At 42.5% G+C, this 23,488-nt stretch overlaps 1 protein-coding gene across 3 annotated transcripts in view; it reads left to right on the forward strand.

Annotated features, from left to right (window-relative positions):
• The window catches only part of LOC133481277 (BMP/retinoic acid-inducible neural-specific protein 3-like), a 90,141-nt gene that overhangs the window by 22,640 nt on the left and 44,013 nt on the right, over window positions 1–23,488 (forward strand). For all 3 annotated transcript variants that reach the window (XM_061780440.1, XM_061780442.1, XM_061780441.1), the window contains one exon: window positions 11,489–11,673. In XM_061780440.1, the coding sequence (XP_061636424.1) occupies window positions 11,489–11,673 (185 nt within the window). The remainder of the gene's footprint in view (window positions 1–11,488; window positions 11,674–23,488) is intronic.

The following is a 23,488-nucleotide window of genomic DNA, read 5'->3' on the forward strand; positions in this document are numbered from 1 at the left end:
AACGTATTGTGAGGGTCTGTTGGGAACGTCTGGCGGAATCCCCTGTCAGAAGGAATTTCAACTCCCACCTCTGACACAACTTTGCTCATGTTCCGGGGGAGGCGGGGGACATCGAGTCCGAGTGGAACATGTTCCGCGCCTCCATTGCTGAGGCGGCCGACCGGAGCTGTGGCCATAAGGTGGTTGGTGCCTGTCGTGGCGGCAATCCCCGAACCCGTTGGTGGACACCAACAGTGAGGGATGCTGTCAAGCTGAAGAAGGAGTCCTATCGGGCCTTTTTGGCCTGTGGGACTCCTGAGGCAGCTGATGGGTACCGGCTGGCCAAGCGGAATGCAGCTTTGGTGGTCGCTGAAGCAAAAACTCGTGCTTGGGAGGAGTTCGGTGAGGCCATGGAGAAAGACTTACGGACGGCTTCGAGGAAATTCTAGTCCACCATCTCTGGAGGGGGAAGCAGTGCACCATCAACACTGTGTATAGTGGGGATGGGGCGCTGCTGACCTCCGAATACTTCGAAGAGCTCCTCAATTCCACCGACACACCATGAGGGAGCAGAGTCTGGGTTGTCTGAGGCGGGCTCTCCTATCTCTGGGGTTGAGGTCACTGGGGTGGTTAAAAAGCTCCTTGGTGGCAAGGCCCCGGGGGTGGATGAGATTCGCCCGGAGTTCCTAAGGCTCTGGATGTTGTAGGGCTGTCCTGGTCGACAAGCCTCTGCAGCATCGCGTGGACATCGGGGACAGTGCCTCTGGATTGGCAGACTGGGGTGGTGGTCCCCCTTTTTAAGAGGGTGTGTTCCAACTACAGGGAGATCACACTCCTCAGGCTCCCTGGTAAGGTCTATTCAGGGGTGCTGGAGAGGAGGGTCCGTCGGGAAGTTGAATCTCAGATTCAGGAGGAGCAGTGTGGTTTTCGTCCTGGCCGTGGAACAATGGACCAGCTCTACACCCTTGGCAGGGTCCTCGAGGGTGCATGGGAATTCGCCCAACCAGTCTACATGTGTTTTGTGGACTTGGAGAAGGCGTTCGACCGTGTCCCTCGGGGGGTCCTGTGGGGGGTGCTGGAGTATGGGGTACCGAACCCCCTGATACGGGCTGTTCGGTCCGTGTACGACCGGAGTCAGAGTTTGGTCCGCATATCCGGCAGTAAGTCGGACTCGTTTCCGGTGAGGGTTGGACTCTGCCAAGGCTGCCCTTTGTCACCGATTCTGTTCATAACTTTTATGGACAGAATTTCTAGGTGCAGCCGAGGCGTAGAGGGGGTCCGGTTTGGTGACCTCAGTATTGCATCTCTGCTTTTTGCTGATGATAGGGTTCTGTTGGCTTCATCAAGGCGTGACCTCCAACTCTCACTGGAGCAGTTCGCAGCCAAGTGTGAAGCGGCTGGGATGAGAATCAGCACCTCCAAATCTGAGACCATGGTCCTCAGTCGGAAAAGGGTGGCGTGCCCTCTCCAGGTCGGGGATGAGATCCTGTCCCAAGTGGAGGAGTTCAAGTATCTTGGGGTCTTGTTCACGAGTGAGGGAAGAATGGAACGGGAGATTGACAGGCGGATCTGTGCAGCGTCTGCAGTGATGCGGACTTTGTATCGATCCGTTGTGGTAAAGAAGGAGCTAAGCCGAAAGGCGAAGCTCTCGATCTACGTTCCTACCCTCACCTATTGTCACAAGCTGTGGGTCGTGACCGAAAGAACAAGATCCAGCATACAAGTGGCCGAAATGAGTTTCCTCCGCAGTTTCTCTCCCTTAGAGATAGGGTAAGAAGCTCGGTCATCCGGGAGGATCTCAGAGTAGAGCCGCTGCTCCTTCACATCGAGAGGAGCCAGATGAGGTGGCTGGGGCATCTGATTCGGATGCCTCCCGGACGCCTCCCTGGTGAAGTGTTCCGGGCACGTCCCACCGGGAGGAGACCCCGGGGACGACCCAGGACACGCTGGAGAGACTACGTCCTTCGGCTGGCCTGGGAACGCCTCGGGATCCCCCCAGAAGAGCTGGATGAAGTGGCTGGGGAGAGGGAAGTCTGGGCGTCCCTGCTAAAGCTACTGCCCCGCGACCCGACCTCGGAAAAGCAGTAGAAAATGGACGGATGGATGGATGGATGGATGAAATTGACCATTTCCGCTCGTTCAAGTCTGTGTTTAAAAAGACGCGTACGGTAAATACCCAGCAATGCTGTGCCCATTTGTTCCAAAACTGTTTTCTGTCAATCACCCAAAATTCACTGTTGGAGTAAAACAGCGCTAATAAACACAACATCAAGCAAAATTAGCCTGTATCGATAGCGCTAATAACTTTCTGCCCGATTACAGTACACCAATAGTTGATTGAATTGAATGACTTCAAGGGGACATTGAAACCAAATTATCCTTCATATGGTAGAAGACATTTGAGGACGTGATAAACTGAAGATGCCATCAGTAACTCACAGACCACTCTATTTACACCATTAAGTTGCATCACCATGATGCTGTTTAGGGTTTAACTTGATTGATTTGCTGAAGGAGCAACGTTGTTTTGTCATCACAATCAAACCATGGCAAGTTTGGACACGCCTTCAGTTGATTTGGTTACTGAAATGTGTTTGTTTTTGGGTTTTTCTTTTGGCAATTTGGTTACTCTTTTCTTTTTTGAAGCCACATTTACAGTATTGACCCACGGTGGCCCGTGGAAAAAATGGGATGGTATACAAATCATCATTATCATCTTCATCAGCCATAATCTATCCACTGCAGGATGAAGGCTTCTTCTTCATGTTTCCAACGACTACGACATTTTGTAATTTATTGCCAGTGTATTCCGGTGTGTTTAATGATTTCATCTATCCATCTACTTTTCGGTCCTCGCCGTGGTTGCTTTGTGTCCAGTGGGATCCAATTGATAGTTTCTGTGGTCCACCTTTTGTCAACTCTTCGGCCAATGTGGCCAGTATATTTCCATTTAAGGCTTTTTATTTTTTGAATGACGTCGGTAACTCGCGTCTGCAGTCTTATTGAACTGCATCTTTTCTTGTCGCGAATGCTTATTTTCAACATTGGGTAAGATGAAGTTGGGACATTGTGTTAAACATAAATAAAAACAGAATACAATGATTTGTAAATTGCTACAAAGACAAGATATTTAATGTTCAAACTGATAAACTTTATTGTTTTTGGCAAATAATCATTAACTTAGAATTTTATGGCTGCAACACGTTCCAGAAAAGCTGGGACAGGTGGCAAAAAAGACTGAGAAAGTTGAGGAATGCTCATCAAACACGTGTTTGGAACATCCCACAGGTGAACAAGCTAATTGGGAACAGGTGGGTGCCATGCTTGGGTATAAAAGGAGCTTCCCTCAATTGCTCAGTCATTCACAAACAAAGATAGGGTGAGGTTCACCTCTTTGTGAACAAGTGCGTGAGAAAGTAGTCGAACAGTTTAGGGACAATGTTCCTCAACGTACAATTGCAGGGAATTTAGGGATTTCATCATCTACGATCCATAATATCATCAAAAGGTTCAGAGAGTCTGGAGAAATCACTGCATGTAAGCGGCAAGGCCGAAACCCAACATTGAATGCCCGTTACCTTCAATCCCTCAGGTGACACTGAGCAAAAGCCATTTATCAACAACACCCAGAAACGCCGCCGGCTTCTCTGGGCCCGAGCTCATCTAAGATGGACTGATGCAAAGTGGAAAAGTGTTCTGTAGTCCGACAAGTCCACATTTGGGACTTGCAAGAATGGGAAAGACTTGCAAGAATGGGAAAGAATTCCACCTACAAAGCTTCAACCGATAGTGTCCTCAGTTCCCAAAACGTTCATTTGTATGTTGTTAAAAGAAAAGGTGAAAACATGACCCTGTCCCAGCTTTTTTGGAACGCGTTGCAGCCATAAAATTCTAAGTTAATGATTATTTGCTAAAAACAATAAAGTTGATCAGTTTGAACATTAAATATCTTGTCTTTGTAGTGTATTCAATTAAATATAGGTTGAACATGATTTGCAAATCATTGTATTCTGTTTTTATTTATTTATTTATTTATACCACAGTCCCTTGCTCTACCAGAAACTCGTAAAACTCACACTCGCGCCCAGTCATAAAGCTGCCCCCCCCCAGCTGGGACGCCTGTGTCCTGTCATAAACAATTTGTTGCCAGTTCCCTGCGATCTGGGGCACCGAAGGACTTCCCAGATTCTCCAGTCTGCTATTTCTTCAAGAAGCCTTAACTAGTACTTATTCATCTATATATTGTGCTTTACTATTACCCTTTTTCTTAAAAACGTAGCTCTACGATTGACCAAAAAAATTGTTGTAATCAACCTGGCTTAGGAGACAGAATGCAAATAAATAAACCTCCTCAAAATTTACTTGCCAGACAGATGGAAAAATCCTCTTTGTTGCCCCTACTCTAATGCTGAATCTGGGGAGAAAATCAAACAGATTAATCCTCATACCATATTAGTCACTTTCAAAGACAAGTACTCCACATAATTTCCCTTGTACATGATGCAAATTAGGCACAGTCTCATGACGTATGTAGCAACTCAACTTGACACCTGTGGCACATCCGCCCACTTCTGTGAATGGAAAGGATTGCATTCGCTATGCTGTATTAATAGTCACTATACTGTATCAACTCAATATTGTAGGGATGTCTTTAGTTGACTGGTGTCCCTCGCGTAATTTTCTTAATCCGGTTTGCCACAAACAGGAACTTCTATGTATATCTACTTACAAAAATTACAGACAGGGAAATTATGTTCCCAATTAGAGTCTTCCAGCCGTTTACTTGTGTGCCACTCCACAAAAAATGACTCCCTCTTACACACAAGTTAACACATCTTTCATTACTTTTCAACCTATGTCAAAACTCCTCTTCTCGGCACAAACAAGACTAAAGCCATCGTATGTGTTAATGTGCTTCTCACAATCCTCTATCATTTCAAGTGCTCTCTTAGCATCCATCCATCCATTTTCTGAACCGCTTCTCCTCACGGGGGTCGCGGGTGTGCTGGAGCCTATCCCAGCTATCATCGGGTAGGAGGCGGGGGACACCCTGAACTAGTTGCCAGCCAATCGCAGGGCACATACAAACAAACAACCATTCGCACCCACATTCACACCTATGGGGAATTTAGAGTCGTCAATTAACCTACCATGGTTACGGGGAGAACAGGAAAACTCGACAGAGACGGGGCCGTGGATTGAACCCCGGTCCTCAGAACTGTGAGGCAGACGCCCCTAACCAGTCGCCCACCGTGCCGCCGCTCTCTAAGCAATACATATCAAATCCCATTCACCATCTCAGATACCAACTTGCACGGCATTTATTCAAACTCCGCGTGCCTTGACTTACAGCGGCCATCTCCAATCAGGTTTTAAAGGCGCCATAACACATCCGCCGGGCACACGTGTTAATGTATCTATTATTTAATTATTCTTCCAGAATATCATGTGCATACCTATGTATACACAGACAATACCTTATTTATTTATGTTATAAATATAACGGGCAACCTTTAAAGCACTTTACAAATATTTACATATATATTCATATAATTATATTCATCATAGTTCTAGGGTTTACTTTATATTGTGTACACAATTTATAAAACTTATAAAATTATAAAAAATAAAAAAAATCTCTCCAATGGAGGCCTCCGCAGGACGTGTCTGTGAAACGTAGAATCACTTGTCCGATCTTATTACTCGCAGAAACTCATGTGTCGGGATATAATGGTTAACCAGCGCTTTGACGACAGACGACGCGTCGTCTTTTGCACAAGGATAGGCTTTGGGCCGTCCAGAAAAAGTGTCGACAATCATTAATATGGACTTTATGCCTTGGACTGGGACCACCATTGTTGGTTTAGTCCATTACCACCACATCATTCGGGCATCGGCCCATCTCAGTGTGTTGCAGTTCCCTCTTCGTTGTAGGAAACAACAGGAGACACTGAAATCTTGACATATATCACAAAAAACACAAAAATCTTTTACCTTTGCAGAAGATCAGGGTGCCACCAAAAGCGCAGCTTGTACAGCATTGACACATAACTCTCATGTGCCGGGGCGTGTGCTTCCTCAACCACTAACCACATGAACTTTCCTGTAGTTAAGACCAGTCTCCTCGGGCCTCTCATCGGGCCAAATCACAGCTTCTCTTTGTCGTCATACTCAACATCTTTCTTTTGCCACTCACGTTTGTCTTCCTCTGGCGCCGCGCACTACATCAACTGTTACTGCAGGGTGAAAGTAAATCAACTGATCCTGTTTCACAACATATTTTCCTTCAGCATCCATTTGATAGCCTGCTACTTTTTTTTTTTTTAAGTTGCGGCATCAGCCGAACCATTAATAAATAATAACACTCTGACCTTCAGATAACTGCACATGGCCAGCAGTTCTGCAACTTGAGTGGAGGGTTTCATAAAATCATTTGTGGACCAAAGCGTTTGGAATTCAGAATTTGGATCTCTCCGATGTCTTCATTGGCCTCTTGTTTACAGGGATACTATGGCACGTTAACAAAAGCAGTCTGGCAGGTCATGGCTGCATTGAATGGCTGCATTGAATGGTGGCTAATTGTAGGCCATTGAATTGTTCATTTTAAACCACACAGCCTTTTGGCTGTCCTTTTGGAATGGTAGCAGGAGTAAGAAACCCCTGGGTTTTCTAGTACTCGCTACTAGCTACTTGTGTAGCAAACATCTCTCCAGTCCCCCCCAAAAAAACCCACATTTTTTTTTACATTTTTTCAGAAAGAAAAGTAGCAGTAAAAATAAAATATAGTGGTGGAATGAGTCAACTCGGTGAGGGACACAAAAGGAGCACTGAGGAGAAGGAGAAACACGGAGGTCAGAAAAATCACAAGAAGTGTCACGGCTTACAAGATGCTTGAGAACCGTTGCACTGTAAGAGAGTTTTAATAATCTGGCGAGAGTTTCCGGGATCTGGCAGACTTTTATGCAGGTTACCATAGGGGCGTATATCAGAGAGCAGGAAGTTTGAGTGGCAGTGAGGTCTCCATCCGGTGATGGCTAAGTGCGTCCAGTTTATGTTTTCTGAGCCAGGGAACTAATGGGGTCTTAGGGGAAGGGATAACAAAAAGAGAGATGTTCTTGTGGTGATTTCCAGAAATAAGTAAGGTGAATGGCACTGTTTGCTGAGTGACAGAGGAGATAACTCGGCCATCCAGGGCTGTGATTTTCTTGGGAGACGTGGGTGGTTGGAGAGGGAGTTGGAGCTGAGATACTATACCTTCGTGAATGAAACTATCGTCTGCATCGGAATCAATTAGGGCAACTATGGGTGTATTGTGAGCGGAACCTAAAATGCAAGCAGGGATGGTCATACGAGAGGAAGAGCTAGGGGAAATGGTGGTTTGGCTCACCACAGCGCTCTCAGACCGTGGCGAGCCTGGTCTTTTGGTCGCAAGGGGCAAGTGGCAATGAAATGACCTGATTGACCGCAATAAATGCACAGCCGCTGGATGACACGACGGTGACGTTCCTGGGGATCTAGTCGGGTGTGACCAATTTGCATGGGTTCCTCAGGTGCAGTAGGTGGTGACAAAGGGACAGTCAGAGGTGCAGAAGGTGGGTGAGATGCTGACAGTGCGGTGCTCACGGTGGGAATGATCTTACGCGCTCGGACCCCCCTCTCTCGTTCTCTCTCTTGTAGTCTGTTATACAGACGAATGGTAAGTGTGATGAGATCCCTGAGAGAGGAGGGCTCATCTTTAAGCTGTTCCCAAAGACCGTTAAGGAAAATCCCCCGGTTTTATACATTTGTAAACGTTACGACAGTAAATATCAAGTCATATTGAATATCAAAATTAGGAAAACAATATTGTGATAGTCACTGATTGTGTAGTGGTACATTTGCCTGACTTTGGTGGGGGCAGCATGGCTTCAATTCCCACTCAGTGACAGTGTGAATGTGAGTGCGAATGGTAGTCCGTGTCTCTATCTGCGCTGTGACTGGCTGGCGACCAGTTCAGGGTGTAGTCCACTTTTCACCTGTAGCCAGCTGGGATAGGCTCCAGCACCCCGCGACCCTGAACAGGATAAGTGGTATTGAGAATTTCGCACATTCAACAACAATAAGCCGTGGTTCACTGCTAAACTTAAGCAGCTTCGCCAAGCTAAGGAGGACGCATATCAGAGCGGGGACAGGGCCCTGTATAATCGAGCTAGAAACCAGCTGACCAAAGAAATTAACATTGCAAAGAGGATCTATACAGCAAAGTTGGAAAAACAGTTTAGCGCGAACGACTCTAAATCAGTCTGGCATGCATTCCAGTCGCCGTCAACCGTCGAGACCTTCAAGTTCCTGGGAATTACAATCTCCCAGGACCTGAAGTGGGCGACCAACATCAACTCCGTCCTCAAAAAGGCCCAGCAGAGGATGTACTTCCTGCGGCTTCTGAGAAAGCATGGCCTGCCACCGGAGCTGCTGAGACAGTTCTACACAGCGGTCATCGAATCAGTCCTGTGTTCTTCCATCACAGTCTGGTTTGGTGCTGCTACAAAAAAGGACAAACTCCGACTGCAACGGACAATCAAAACTGCTGAAAGGATTGTCGGTACCCCCCTACCCACCCTTGAGGACTTGCACGCTGCCAGAACTAAGACAAGGGCGTGCAAAATCCTCTCGGACCCTCCCCACCCTGGTCACCAGCTCTTCCAGCTCCTTCCCTCAGGTAGGCGCTACCGATCAATGCAAACTAGAACTAGTAGACATTCCAACAGCTTCTTCCCTCTTGCAATCAACTTCTTGAACAGCTAACTTACAATTCCATTACAACAAGCTGGCAATTCTTTGACTTGAGTTCGTTGTCACATTTCTGTATTATGTATTACTCGTGCACTCACTGTAGTTGTCTCGCCGTGCTGCACTATTTGCATATAGTGGCCACTCATGCCAGAGTAGCATCTGCTCCATTTGCACACTGATTGAGGAGTATCTGTAACATTTGCACAACCATTGTCCCAGATTATCGCAGTACTCGTCACTTTAAACCGCATACACTCCTTGAAGTCTCAGTGCCCTTTGCACAATGGTCATTGCACCGGACTATTGCGATATTAGCCATTCGAACTGAGGACTCTGCATCTTTTTGCACAATTGTTGTTTGTTGTTGTTTTTTGTCAATGTCTTTATGTCTCCAAAGTGTTCTGTAAATTGACTGTCTGTTGTACTAGAGCGGCTCCAACTACCGGAGACAAATTCCTTGTGTGTTTTGGACATACTAGGCAAATAAAGATGATTCTGATTCTGATTCTGATTCTGAGAATGGATGGATGGATGGATGGAATATTGTGATATCAAATTTAGGCCATATTGTATAACGTAATTAATGCAACATAAATGCTCTGCGTACAATGTCCGTGAGAGAGGAATGGCCAACAATTACATTGAAATAGGATAATCCATACAAAGAACTGCAGAGTAAAGTAAAACAAATCTGAATATATATATATAAATGTAAAAGAAAATATAATACATACACAAAGCGGTGGAGTGGTTCCTTCAGATTGTTAGATACTGTAGATAGCTATAGCTATCTCCAGATTAGATAGAAGCACACAGCAATATCAAGCACTTGATTAATGAAATCTCCAACATGCATAATCGGCCAGACATCACTGGCAATTATTTGTTGTGTTCTTTTAATCAGCCAAAAGGTCACACACTCAGTTCGGGGTATTGTTTTGAGTTAGCCTCTTGCTTATTCTTGAACTCGATGATGTCAGGTAGTGTGAGCTCGATGCATTACTTCTGTACTGTCCATGTATTTTGTGTACTTAAATAGAGGCCTATTTATTGTTTTTAAAAAAAAAAGTACATTCATTTATTCACCTAATTTATAACATAACTTCCGCACTCACATTCACACCTAGGGGCAATTTAGAGTCTTCAATTAACCAACCATTGCATGTTTTTGGGATGAGGGAGGAAAACGGAGTACCCGGAGAAAACCCACGCAGGCACGGGGAGAACACGCAAACGCCACGCAGCCGAGGCCGGATTTGTGAATCACACACACACACACACACACACACACTCACACACACACACACAGACACACACACACACACACACACACAACTGTTGGACTATTTGCTCACGCAGTTGAACCTCACCCATTCTTGCTTGTAAACAACTGAGCCTTTTGGGGATGCTCCTTTTATACCAATCATGACACTCACCTTTTTTCTAATTAACATGTCGAATATTTCAAATAGGTGTTTTTGTTTTAGCATTCCTCAAATTCCCAGTCTTTTGTTGACCCTCTCCCAGGTTTTTTTGGAACATGTTTCAAAATGAGTCAATATTTGCAAAAAAATAAAATAAAAAATAAAAACAAGTTTATCAGTTTGAGCATTAAATATCGTGTTTGTAGTGTATTCGATTGAATATAGGTTGAAAAAGATGTGGAAATCACTGTGTTCTGTTTATGTTTACATTTTATATAACGTCCCAACTTCATTGGAATTAGGATTTGTACATAATACCTCCACACTGAGCTTCTCTGCCCTTGACTTAGTAGCTTGACGGACTGAAGATTTGTCAGTATCAAATATTGTTCGCCAGACGCCGCAGGAGAAGATTGTTTGAAGATGTTAGCATTAGCTGATAGCATTATCAGTGTTAATGATTTTTCCACTGCAAGTGCCACATGCATGGATCTGCTACGTTATTGACAAGTGGAATTGAGCAGCTTCTTGAAGTAAAACCACTGAGCTAGTACCTGTCGTAGTCTTCGCCTCATCTGACCTCTGCCCCAGAAAGCTCCAGTCTGCATTGATTACAATAGACAGGGTGAGCAGTGGTTCAATTGCATGAGACAGAACCACCCCACCATCATGAGTAATTTCAACCTGAGTATTAATTAATAATAGATTAATGTGCTGTAAATAGTTTTCATCTTTTTTTTTACCTTACGATTCAAAAGAGATTCTTTTAAGACACTTAAAAACTTTTAAATTGTGAGAAAAAAATGTGTTAGATGTACAGTATTATTAAAATTAGATTTTTTTGTCTGTGTGTGTGTATAGGAGACTCATATGACAACTGTCGTCTGTTCTCTAACACTTTGTTAGCTCCAGGGAAATTCAGAAATTAACAATCAATTGCAAACTTCTACTGCATGTCAGTGATCTGGTACCTTTATATTAGAATGGGCTACACCAGAAAAAAAAAACACTACAGTGGCTCACTTACATGTTTAAGATTTTGAAATAATCTTTTTTTTTTAAAGAATGTTCTTCATGTGTGTGTGTGTGTGTGTGTGTGTGTGTGTGTGTGTGTGTGTGTGTGTGTGCGTGCGTGTGTATGTATATATAAAACATTCTCTTAAAAATATGGATGAGTATGAGAATATGGATGTATTTGCAAGAATGATGATTAATGTGTAATTTAGCTTCTAGTGTTCTTTTTTTTACATTTTACTTGTCATTGAACTGACTAATGGGATTTTAATGTTTTAATATATCTTTGAAATTCATAGGAGAAGAGTCTTTAATGATCTTTGTGGACAAGCAGAAGTTGAGTCGATCAACTGAATTAAGTGACACTAATGGTACAGCTGTGACTCTGGAGGCTCTCCATCAGCTGGCTGCCTCCTACTTCATTGACAGGGAGAGCACACTGCACAAGCTGCACCACATCCAGATTGCCTCCACTGTCATCAAGGTAAGACCTTGTGCATCTGTTTGATTGTATATGCACATATATTATGTGTATAATGTATAAAAGGTATCATGTATGTATCTGTATGTCTGCTTATATGGGATTTGTCAAAAGGCAATTTTGACTTTTTGAAGTAACATCAGAAAGCCTTTTTTTGTCATTGTAAGCTGCAGATACAACCGTAACAGTCTTTCAGTAAAACATAGAATACAAAAATAAATCATATGCCAGATATACTAAACAAGACTAAAATATGCAGTACTAGGGATCTCGTTTGATGTGCGTCCCTTGTCTGAGACGCACAAAAATGAGCAGACATGCACAAAGCATGGTGAATCTGCGGCCACAGACGCACAGCATTGCTTACCCACGTATGTGTGTTTGTTGCTGAAGTGCTTCAGCGAATCATTATCCACTAAAAGTGCGAGTCCTGTCTTGGTGCTAGCCAGTAGCCGTTATCGTTCCATAAATACAACAGAGACTTTTTCCCGGACTCGATAAACTGTCATTGTTGTGGTAACACCCAGCACGCCGCTCACGAAATTCCAGTCCACCTCCACAATAAGTAAAATTCATGAAACAGAAATACCCTATTGAAATACACCCTAGGTATTTTTTTGTTGCATTTACGGCACTTTTTTGAAAGGCCTATAACCACACCTAAAACAATACAAACAAATCTAAAGGTAATATATTGAGAGAGAGCAAGAGCAATGGAGAACACAAAAATATTGTACAAACAGTATAAAAAATACAATAATAACTGTAATCAAAATCTGCGATATATAGTTGGTGCTTCTCAGTGGGAAGTTCCCACTGGGAGCAATTATTAAAAGCGCATACATGTGAAACACCATTATGAAACAAAACAAAGGTTTTGAAGAAACTATAAAACGGTTCAGTTGTTAAGAGTAGTTAAATTGAAATATGTAAAATTATTTGAGACTTCACTGTTGTGTCAAGATGCCAAACAGAAAAGAGGAAATTCTAACTTTTTAATTTTTTCTGCTTTATTAGAACACCTAGAACTTTCTGTTTTTATTTACTTGCTCTTATTGTGAAATGAAGCCCTACTTTTGTTTAGGAGTGGGTGTGCTGGAGCCTATCCCAGGTGATGCGGGGCGAAAGATGGGTACACCCTGACCTTATCGCCAGCCAGTTGCAGGGCACATAGAAACAGACAACCATTCACATTTATTATGTGAATGGTTGTCGCACTCACATTTATTATGCTGTAATATCATTATATCAGTGGCATAAAAATAACATCAACAATAATATTGTTTATCATGAATGTTTTGGGAAAATATATCATTCTAAAACGTTTGCCATCATGGCAGGCCTAAACACAAAAATAAATTGAGAGAGAGAAAGAGCAATAGATGCAAAAATATTATACAAACAGTATAACACTAGAATGCCCAAAGCATTTAGGCTTTTCTACCTATAATGCCTCAAGAGGAGGCGAGTGGCTGAATTAGTTTGAACTAATATCCCAATTCAGGTGTGAACAGCCCAACAATTTGGCTTTTCTAATTTGCATACCCAAAGGGCTTGCTCGTTCAGTTTTTTCACCATTCTTCACCATCTTGTCACCATTGTTCTGTAAATGAGGTAATTACTCTCTACACAGATACTGAAAAAGAACTGATGTTGGTTTGCCTTTACCTGAATAAGTTGATAGAAATTACTGGCTGTATGCTTACACAACACTGCATACACTTTTGTTCGATACATCCCATTACAGATACACACCCAGATCTCCATATAAACATAGTTTATAGTTACTGCCAATAGCCAACACGTGCATTAGTAAAGTTATAGAAAATGGAGCTCGCTCTGTCTCTGAGTACCACAATCTCGGGGCACGGTGAGAGCAGTGTTGTGTAAACGTGCAGCCAATAATTTCTATCAAAATCAGTGTGTTGTAATGTAACGAGAGAGAGGTAGCCGTTTAGTTTCTCACAACATTGTGTTCAACAGTGCTACAATTAGTAATATTTCCACTTTTGTGATCACAACAAAAAATATTTTCCATTCCCTTCTTTGTAAGAGATCGCGGTTCTTTTTCATTTCTTGTTGAGATTTATTGCTGATGCACAAGATTCAAACAAGACTTTACTTATAAATTACTTCAATGAAATATACAAACACACAAATCTGTGCAGCATGTGGATGAAGTGAGCTCTTCAACCCTCTACATTGTCTGAACATACTTGGCACTGCCAAGCCATCTCCTTTCTGCATTTGCCACGTGCACTTGTAGCAGTCAACACAGCGCACAGTGGCGTGATTGTTCTTGCACTGAAGGTTTACCTGGCACATTGCCCTTTCCCTCTTCCCCAAAATATCTGTAACATACCTGAGTGCTGAATTCATTACGGGACATAGTCTTTTTGGTTGATTCTAGAAGCTCCCAGCGAATCTTATTGACTGTGCCAAGGAGAGTGGTCTTCCGGCTGAGCTGTCGTTGTGCAAGTGACAATGATGTGAAGAAGTTGTCTGTGGTAATGGTTCTTCCTTTGTCCATGAACGGTTCCATTAGCTTCATCACCACATTTTTGGATAGTCTCTCTCCCGTGGGACGACTGGAGTCTTTGCCAAGATATGGGTTGATATTGCACACATACTTGGATTTCAAGTCACATGCCACCCAGAACTTGATGCCAAACTTGTCGGGTTTTGTTGCAATGTACTGCAGGAAGCAGCAGCGTGTCTTCGTTGGAAAAAGTTGATCGTCAATGGTGATGTGCCTGCCTGGGTTGTAAGATGTGATGCAGTTCGCAACAAAAGGCCCCCAAATGTCGTAGACTGCAGCAAACCTGTCAGTCGCAACTCACTTACTGCGTGTGTCCTTGTCATCAAAGTGTAGGTGTCGCATGATGTCTTGGAAGCGGCTTCAGGCCATAATTCTCATGATCAGTGGGTGTCCCAGTTTTGCTAACCATGCATTACGCAGTGATGGTAGTTCGATTACCCCACGCAAGAGGAGGATGGTAATGAACGCCATTAGTTCAGGAAGGGCCATGAACCAACTGTCATGCTGTGTCTCGCGTCCATGCATAACAGTCCACTCCTGAATATTTCGAAGCATGCCAAGAGTGACGAAACAGAGAAAACTCTGTCAGCGACTCGACACTGTTATTCTGACCAACGCAGTTGGCTCTCCATCTGCAGCGTAAGATTCAACTGGGCGGTGAGAGAGATGCCTTCCGACAATGTGCCGTCTTTTGCCTTCTCTGTTGGCCCGGAGTGTGTCTCCAGTCGACCTATCTTTTCTGGTGGCGGTGGAATCTCCTCATCTGTAGGGTGATCATATTTTTTCGATGTGAGCAATGAAATATGATGTGAGCTATAAAAACCTCAACCAAGCTTAAAAATCTACGCAACGCAAAGATATCATTTGAATTATAATTCCAAAACATCAAGTATGTTTCCTCTGTATTGATTTAGCATTGTTTTCATCTTTTCCTAAAACACAACTGCCATAATCAGCAAATGAAAATATGATGTTTAGGAAATCTTACCAGAAGAAATTTCTGAGTCTGAACTCACCTGAAGGGCATTGTCTTCTCCATCGGAGTCTCAAGGGTTGACTTGGTTGAGGATCAAATCCAAAGCCTGCTGAGTGCTGTAGACGTTCTGCATCTTCGTTTCGTAGTTGACTGAGTAAATGAACTACTATGTGCCGCGAGCGAGCTATTTATCCATCTTGGGTCTATTGTTCAGTCATCGTTCACGCCGACACCGACCCTTCCGCCACACCACACCCAGTAGGCCTGCTTTACATTTTCCATCAATATTTATATATTATATACCACACTTACAATTTCCACAGTCGCACAAAGTGCTGCAAGGTTATTAAAAAAGGTATGTGTGCATATATATATATATATATATATATATATATATATATATAACATACCATCCATATACACATGAAAGTAGTACTATCAAGAAAAATATAAAAAGCGTACCGGAATGAAACACTTCAAAATTAAATGAAATCATCTTGAAAAATCAAAATGTCAATGGCAGTTTTGCACAAGGCCACTTGAATATGGACGATGGAAGAAATAGCAGGGAGGCCTGTTGACTGTTTCGCCATTATTTTGTGAAAAATAATCATCAACTTGGCGATGCTATTTTCAACATCACACAAGGTGGTGTTGACCGAAATTTGTTTTGATCAACCTTTCTTTTTTGAGCATTCTTGTGGACGACCACATTCCGATGTCCCTGTTAGACCATCAATCAAGCACTTAACGCGTGTCACATCTGTGTAGCGCTAATCTGCAAAAATGGCCGCATTTACAAAAGAAAGGTGGCATATTGTAGGCCGTTGAGTTGTTCATTTTAAACCACAGAGCCTTTGGGCTGTCTTCTAGGCATTGCAGCAGGAGTAAGAAAACCCTAGGTTTTGTAGTGATGAACGATAGAGTAACAACTGCAATAAAAATCTGCAATGTAGGAAAGCAAGAAACATGATATAGCGGAGGATGACTGTATCTGTATTCCGTGATGATAAGTTGCAGGGACTCATTGTTCCCGGGTTGGGACTCATTGTACAGTTGCGATGGAGTCAGGAATGTTTGAATGTAGCAGCAATATGGAATGAGTGTGGGTATTATTTTGAGTCAATGCAATGACAGCTTGTTGGAAGAAGCTGTCTCTGGGTCTGTTCCTTGTGGTTTCTGATGGACTGGTAGCACCTTTCAGGGGGCAGCAGGTCAAAGAGGTGGTGGGCGGGGTGGGTGTTGTCACCTATGATTGCCTCAGCTCTTCTGAGGCAACGGGACGTGAAGATGTCATTCAGGAAGCGAAGGGGGCAGCCAATGACCCTCTGCGCTGTCTTGACCACTCACTGGAGCCTCTTCCGCTCTGCCTCAGTGCAGTGGGAGAACCACACCATGATGCAGTATGTCAGAATGTTTTTGATGGTTGAGCGGTAGAAGGTCACAAGCAGCTTTTGGCAGATGTTGTTTTTCCTGAGCGCCCTCAGGACCAGGACAGGTCAGCAGAGATCACGATGCCTAGGAAGCTGAAGGTGTGGAGGGTACAGTGAATTTCAAAGACTATCAAGTCATTCTGGAGTGAAATGTGCTGCCTCGTGTCAGATAGCTTGGTCTTAGAAGCAGTTCACGAGTCCTCCAAACAGTAAACACACACCTAAAAACACTCCAAAATGGCTAAGAACAAAACAAAAAAACAAAACTGTTCAAATGTCGCCTTCTGTGTCCCTCAATCTGGATCATACGTGAAAGGGGCATCCTTTAAACCTGACACAGATAGAGCATTTTTGTTCACGAGGAGTGGGACAAAATACCTGTCCACAGATGCATGTCTCTTGACAGTTATAGAAATCAATGATGATTGACCTAATGATTGTAGTGATTGCCACAAATGGTTGTGCAAACATATTAAAAGGTAGAGGTCCTAACAATTTTGTTAATTTTCATTCATTACCTTTTTAAATAATTCCATTACACCACATAATAAACAATGCTTCATTTCCATAAATCTTCTTTACATTTTCAGTTGTTGTTACTTTTGTCAGTTTAAAGGTATTTCAGCGGCCATTCGTGATTTTTCTTTCTTCAACAGTATATCTCAGGAAAAAATACAGTTGGAGATATGGTCAAACCTCTGAAGTACCAATCCAACCATTTTCTAAACTGATTATCCTCATTAGAGCCGCTGGAGGCTATCCCAGGTGACTTCGGGCAAGAGGTGGGGTACACCCTGGATTGGTCGCCAGCCAATTGTAACTGAAGTACAGTAATATGGTTAACCTTTGAAGTACAGTAATGCCCTGCGTAATTACTGTAACTTTGCTATTTACAAATTTAACTACTGAAATTTTTTTTCTGTGGAACTTATCCCCAGCTGTTAGCTGCAAAACTCACCTATTTGCAGTTTTTCTGCTTTTGTCTTTCTGAAAGGCCCCAAGATGCTATCAGATGTTGCCTAAGCTCTGTCTAAAATAGGAGAGTAGTACTATAATTGGTGTAATATAATATAATATAATATAATTGGTGTCAAGGAAACATGTTGACTTTGATACAAGCTTTGTAAGTCGGCAAGGAGGTAAGTTTAGCCTGGGTTGTTAGCAGAAGGTCCGCATTTACATACGCACTTCCGCTGCATTTATTACACAAGTCATTATTTTTAAGGGAAATATTGTAAGAAAAGTTTGAAATGATATTAAACGGTTTTGGTATATTTATGGTATTAACATTGGCAATACTAAATATGTTCCAATTACTATTCACTATTCATTGCAGGCCTCAGTCCCTATCCCCAACGAATAGTATATAAATATATATATTTTTTCAACACTGCTTATCCTGGTTAGGGTCGCGGGGCACTGGAGCCTATCCCAGCTGAGTTTGGGCGAAAGGCGGACTACACCCTGAACTGATCGCCAGTCAGTCGCAGGGCACATACAGACAAGGACAAGCATTCGCACTCACATTCATACCGTCACTGAGTGGGAACTGAACCCACGCTGCCCGTACCAAAGCCAGGCGACTGCACCACCAGTGACGAGAGAGAGAGAGAGAGAGAGAGAGAGAGAGAGAGAGAGAGAGAGAGAGAGAGAGAGAGAGAGAGAGAGAGAGAGAGAGAGAGAGAGAGAGAGAGAGAGAGAGAGAGAGAGAGAGAGACTGCAACTGCTAGAGCTGATGAAACCATTGCTTAGAAACCATTGTACTTTGACAGTATACTGTACACTGGAGCCTTGGTGTACTAACGACTCTGTTTACGAACAATTCGGGTTACCTCTTGTTACGTATTATTTTCGGTTTGTGAATGGTCTTTGTATGGACGAACGGAAGGATCTATGTTGTGCTTTTACTCACGCTTGCATGACGATTGTTGATTCTGTGCATAATGCTCGGATGTAAGCACATTCAGCCAATCCAAATTCAAACAGCAGCCGCCACATTATGAATGAAGGCTGAAAGAGGTGTGCTATGGTCACGCAGAACTTTCTAAAAAAAGTAATAAAATAACTAAACAGTCAAAATGGCAAACAAGATAAAAAGGGAAACTGCTAAGGATAGTGTTAGGAACCAGAAAGATCTGTGCGTTGTGCAATCGTCATTGACTGTGCGTCATGCAATGCAACTATGGTAGGCAAGGCACTGCGTCTTTGTTGTTGTTGTTATTTTTGCCATTTATTAGACTGACAAAAATGTGAAAGCGCTCGCTGGTGATAGCGTGAGCGCGACAATAATAATAAAAAAAAAGATCAAAAGAAATGTGCAGCAAATTGGCCAACAGAACAATTAATCTTTTCAATGACAATGGGATGTCTGACTTTGAGATTTTTTTTCCTGAACAGAAGAACAACAGTTTCCCTGGATTGATTTGTTGTGCCACAATCAACCAATGAATTAAAAAAGCAGCAGACAAAAGGAAAAAATACCAGAATCAGAACTTCCCCTTGTTATTATGAAAGAAGGCACTTCTTCAATGAGCAGCAATAATCCTCCTTCTCTTTCCCCTCCTCATTTTAAGTTAATGAGCAATAAACTGTTATCATATTTATTTATAATAGTGTGTTTTCGCTTTTTCTATATTGCACTATATTTATTTTTAACCACACACTGATAAAAAAAGAGCTAAGTATAGTTTAATTTTGGGGGTGGAATGGCACTTCTTCAATGAGCAGCAATAATCCTCCTTCTCTTTCCCCTCCTCATTTTAAGTTAATGAGCAATAAACTGTTATCATATTTATTTATAATAGTGTGTTTTCGCTTTTTCTATATTGCACTATATTTATTTTTAACCACACACTGATAAAAAAAGAGCTAAGTATAGTTTAATTTTGGGGGTGGAATGGATTTAATTGCATTTTCATTCATTTCAATGGGGAAATAAACGTTACAAACGGTGTCACGGAACGAATTGAATTTAGAGCCCGAGGTTCCACTGTATGTGATTGTTCAAAACTATCATGCTGCTTTTGTCACCTATGATGGGCAAATGAGAAGGAGGAATATTTTCCCTGCTCAGCTAACAGTCAAAGATGTGATGTGTCTTTGGAGTTGACATCCACAAAAGCAGAGAGACCTACAAAAAAAGAAATGAAGCGAGCAGCACTGTTTGCTCATCTCTCATGTGTGTATTCTTAGGCTTGGAAGGCAAAGAGCCAACTTTGCATATCAAGATATGCTTGTGTGTGTAAATATCACTGTGCATCTTTTACCGCTTAATACCTTCAGGGTGTGTTCATTCATCACTCTGTCAGTTCTTATCAAGCAGAATGAATTAAATTAGCTGACTTTGCCCTTTGCACTGCATACTGAATTCTCATTGTGGTTCGTTACAATTGTTTGATGTGTTTTTACTATCTTCTTGTAAACAACATATGAACATCACACACTCTGGCGGTATCAGCTTTTATGAGTAATCACAGAATCATCTTATCATCGTATCAAAACAACTAAAAAAGTTCGACTTCTCTGAGGACAGTACATTGCTCGGGAATATTTGAATTTACTGTATTATTAAAGTGCAATGTTTTGTTGTTACTCTTCAGGAATTATTGTGGTCATACTGTTCATAAAACATCCATGCAAATCAGTCGCCTCTCGACAAAATTCGCCGTTTTGGACTCAAAATAGGCCATTTACGTGAATCGTATAGATCCGATTAGTTTTTCCTGGGGGCGGTCGTCATAGGCTGTTTCGTACTCCTTGAACGCTAGCAGCTAGATCCACGGTACTTTTACTCTGTTACAATGATCTAAATGTCGCTCGCTACTTTTATTGATCAATTATTGCTTATTTAGGAACTATTTCGTGCGCGAAACTACAACTTCGACTTCCGCATTGGGCGCTCTTTGCGCCAATCCAATTTAAGCGCTAGTGACGGTCTATTCTAGTTCACCAATCAAACGACACAAGAAAGTCACATGACCTCGCGTCTTCTATTGGGTTTCCCGGGCATAGGTATTAAAACTAGATAAGCCAGCCCTGTTGATCGTCGTGCCTATGTGGCGGCCATGGTGGGAAGGTCATAGTTACCACGAAGGCAACGGCGCGCTACTCATGTTTACATTTAGACCAACAAAAAAATAAACAGCTTTCATGTATTGTAGTAGTGGTGCCCAAATGTGGCTATTTCATAACTTATATATATAATATATATATATATCTTATATATTATTATAACTCATACCGTGGAACGGTGGACTACTGGTTAGAGTGTCAGCCTTACAGTTCTGAGGACCGGGGTTCAATCCCCGGCCCCGCCTGTGTGGAGTTTGCATGTTCTCCCTGTGCCTGCGTGGGTTTTCTCCAGGCACTCCAGTTTACTCCCACATCCCAAAAACATGCATTAATTGGAGACTTGTAATTTTTTGTAAATTGCCCGTAGGTGTGAATGTGAGTGCAGACGGTTGATTTTTTGTATGTGCCCTGCGATTGGCTGGCAACCAGTTCAGGGTGTACCACGCCTCCTGCCCGATGACAGCTGGGATAGGCTCCAGCACGCCCGCGACCCTAGTGAAGAGAAGCGGCTCAGAAAATGGATGGATGGATGGATAACTAATACCGCCCAGTAAATTGCAGACGTTTTACTGTAGTTTTGACTGTGCATACACACACAAATACACAAACACACACACACACACACACACATAGGTAAATCAGAATTTGCACATTCACATTTTATTTTGCTTTTTTTTTTTATTGATGTTGATGCTGTGTTTAAAAAAATAAGTTACTCAATATTTACTTAATACTTGAGTAATTCTTTCACTCTGTACTTTTTACTCTTACTCAAGTAATTTTTTGGAGGACTACTTTTTACTTTTACTTCAGTCACATTATTGTCAAGTAACAGCACTGTTGAGTACAATGTTTGGCTACTGTACCCCCCTCGGGAGGGGACATCCTCTATTGCTACTCTCATGTTTAAGCAACATTTTTGCTCATCAGATCAGCCAGTGTTGTATTTGTTGCACTGGTCTTTTGTATTTTCGCGTTGAGGTGCTGTGGGTCGTGGACATGGTTGCGGTCCCAGCGGAATCGTGAAGCACACGTAACATCGGCAACAAGAGTTGATCCGCTCGTACATCTTGTATTAATTAGGAAACATGCCTACAATTATCTAATTAGTTTACAGATGTTAATGTTAAATGTATTAAGCGACAGGGCGATATTATGTCACAACACAGACTGAACTAACTTCTAATTCAGAAATGGCCAATAAAGACAGAAAAATATTGTACTTAATATTTTCCTGGAGGATGCATTTGTGATTAGCCTTTGAAGTGGGTAATAGTGAAAAATGAAGTGAAACAGACAATGATTTTAGTCAATTCTTTTTCACAATCAGTGCTTAAAGAGGAGGATGCTATGCAAGTGGCACAGCTTGAAACAGGCATCAGGTGCAGGTGGAGATGGGCCTGGCTCAAGTTGGAGGCCAAAACAAAAAGGCAAAGAAATGAGGCAGATTTAATTTTAATCTTAAATTTGTACATTAACGTACTTGAGCGGTGTAAATAAATGTTTTTTCTGCGTGAAGAAAATGTGTTTATTTTACCTTATTGTACTCTTCAGAGTTTTCCAGATTGCTTAATTTATGTTAAAATTGAAAAATTTCCCTGCGGGGGGCCGTGGGATCCCCCCAAACTCCCCTTACAATGTTTTTGTTTTTGTCACCTTTTTCATGCCTTTGGTGTTTGCATGTCTGATAAAATGAGTTGTCACTCACTATTTGTTCACAGACAGCCCGCATACTTTATTTTTTACTAGATTTCATTTTCTAATAATGATGTTTCTTCTTGCCCTGCGATTGGCTGGCAACCGGTTCAGGGTGTACCCCGCCTCCAGCTGGGATAGGCTCCAGCACGCCCGCGACCCTAGTGAGGAGAAGTGGCTCAGAAAATGGATGGATGGATGTTTCTTCTAAGTGAAGGCATCATTCATGCACTAATTTTCTTGTGTGTTTCTTGACCGTAACTCAAGTCGAGGCACGGTGAAGTGAAGAGCCATTGTAAACCCAGTATATAAATGTTTTGGCTTTGAAAATACAGCTGACGTCAAAAGTCAACTCCTGCAGAAATTGTAGCTGCAACAGCATATACAGTACAATTTATTTTTTCCACAAAGATGCAACTTACACAACGTTAAAACGCTGTATTGGAGTCTTATATTAGATAGCAGACATGGGTGTTAACGGTTGCATATATCTTTGATTAGCTCGCAAAGATGCAACTTACACAACGGTAAAATGCTGAAATACCCTCTGTAAAAAACCTACCTTAAAAAAGTCATCTCTCTGCTATCATGCAGCCAATGCATGAGCATGGGAGCGGTCGTGCTTGATGTGCGTGTGTAGGGGGTGGGTAGGAGGGTAGGGGGTGCATGATGTGGAGGGGCCTGGCACAGGCAGGCTGGATGAGACAGACAGAGAGTGGCAGAATCTACGTGGACTGCATACAGTACAAAAAAGTGGCTAGTGGGAGTGGCTGTGTTACAGCTGCTTAAATTCACACTCATTTAGTGGGTTGGTGGGTGTTCATGTGAAGTCCTGCTTGTTATTCTGTCTGGGAATTTCTAGTTTTGGAGCATTTCATTGTGTCATCAGTGTTTAGCAGGTGCAAACAGCGCTAACACGTGCACAGTTACATATATGAATGTCACAGTATAGTTTTTCTACATTTCCCTGCTAAATGTTTTTGTGGAAAACTGCATTTGGAAAAGTAAATTTTAAAATGTTTCCTATTTCCTTTTCTCAGGGTGTGTAGCTACTGTTATAAATTAAATTGACATTGACTGGGAGTGACGGTGCTCGATAGAGTT

This window comes from Phyllopteryx taeniolatus, chromosome 7 (genome assembly GCF_024500385.1).
Source record: "Phyllopteryx taeniolatus isolate TA_2022b chromosome 7, UOR_Ptae_1.2, whole genome shotgun sequence".
NCBI classification, from domain to species: domain Eukaryota; kingdom Metazoa; phylum Chordata; class Actinopteri; order Syngnathiformes; family Syngnathidae; genus Phyllopteryx; species Phyllopteryx taeniolatus.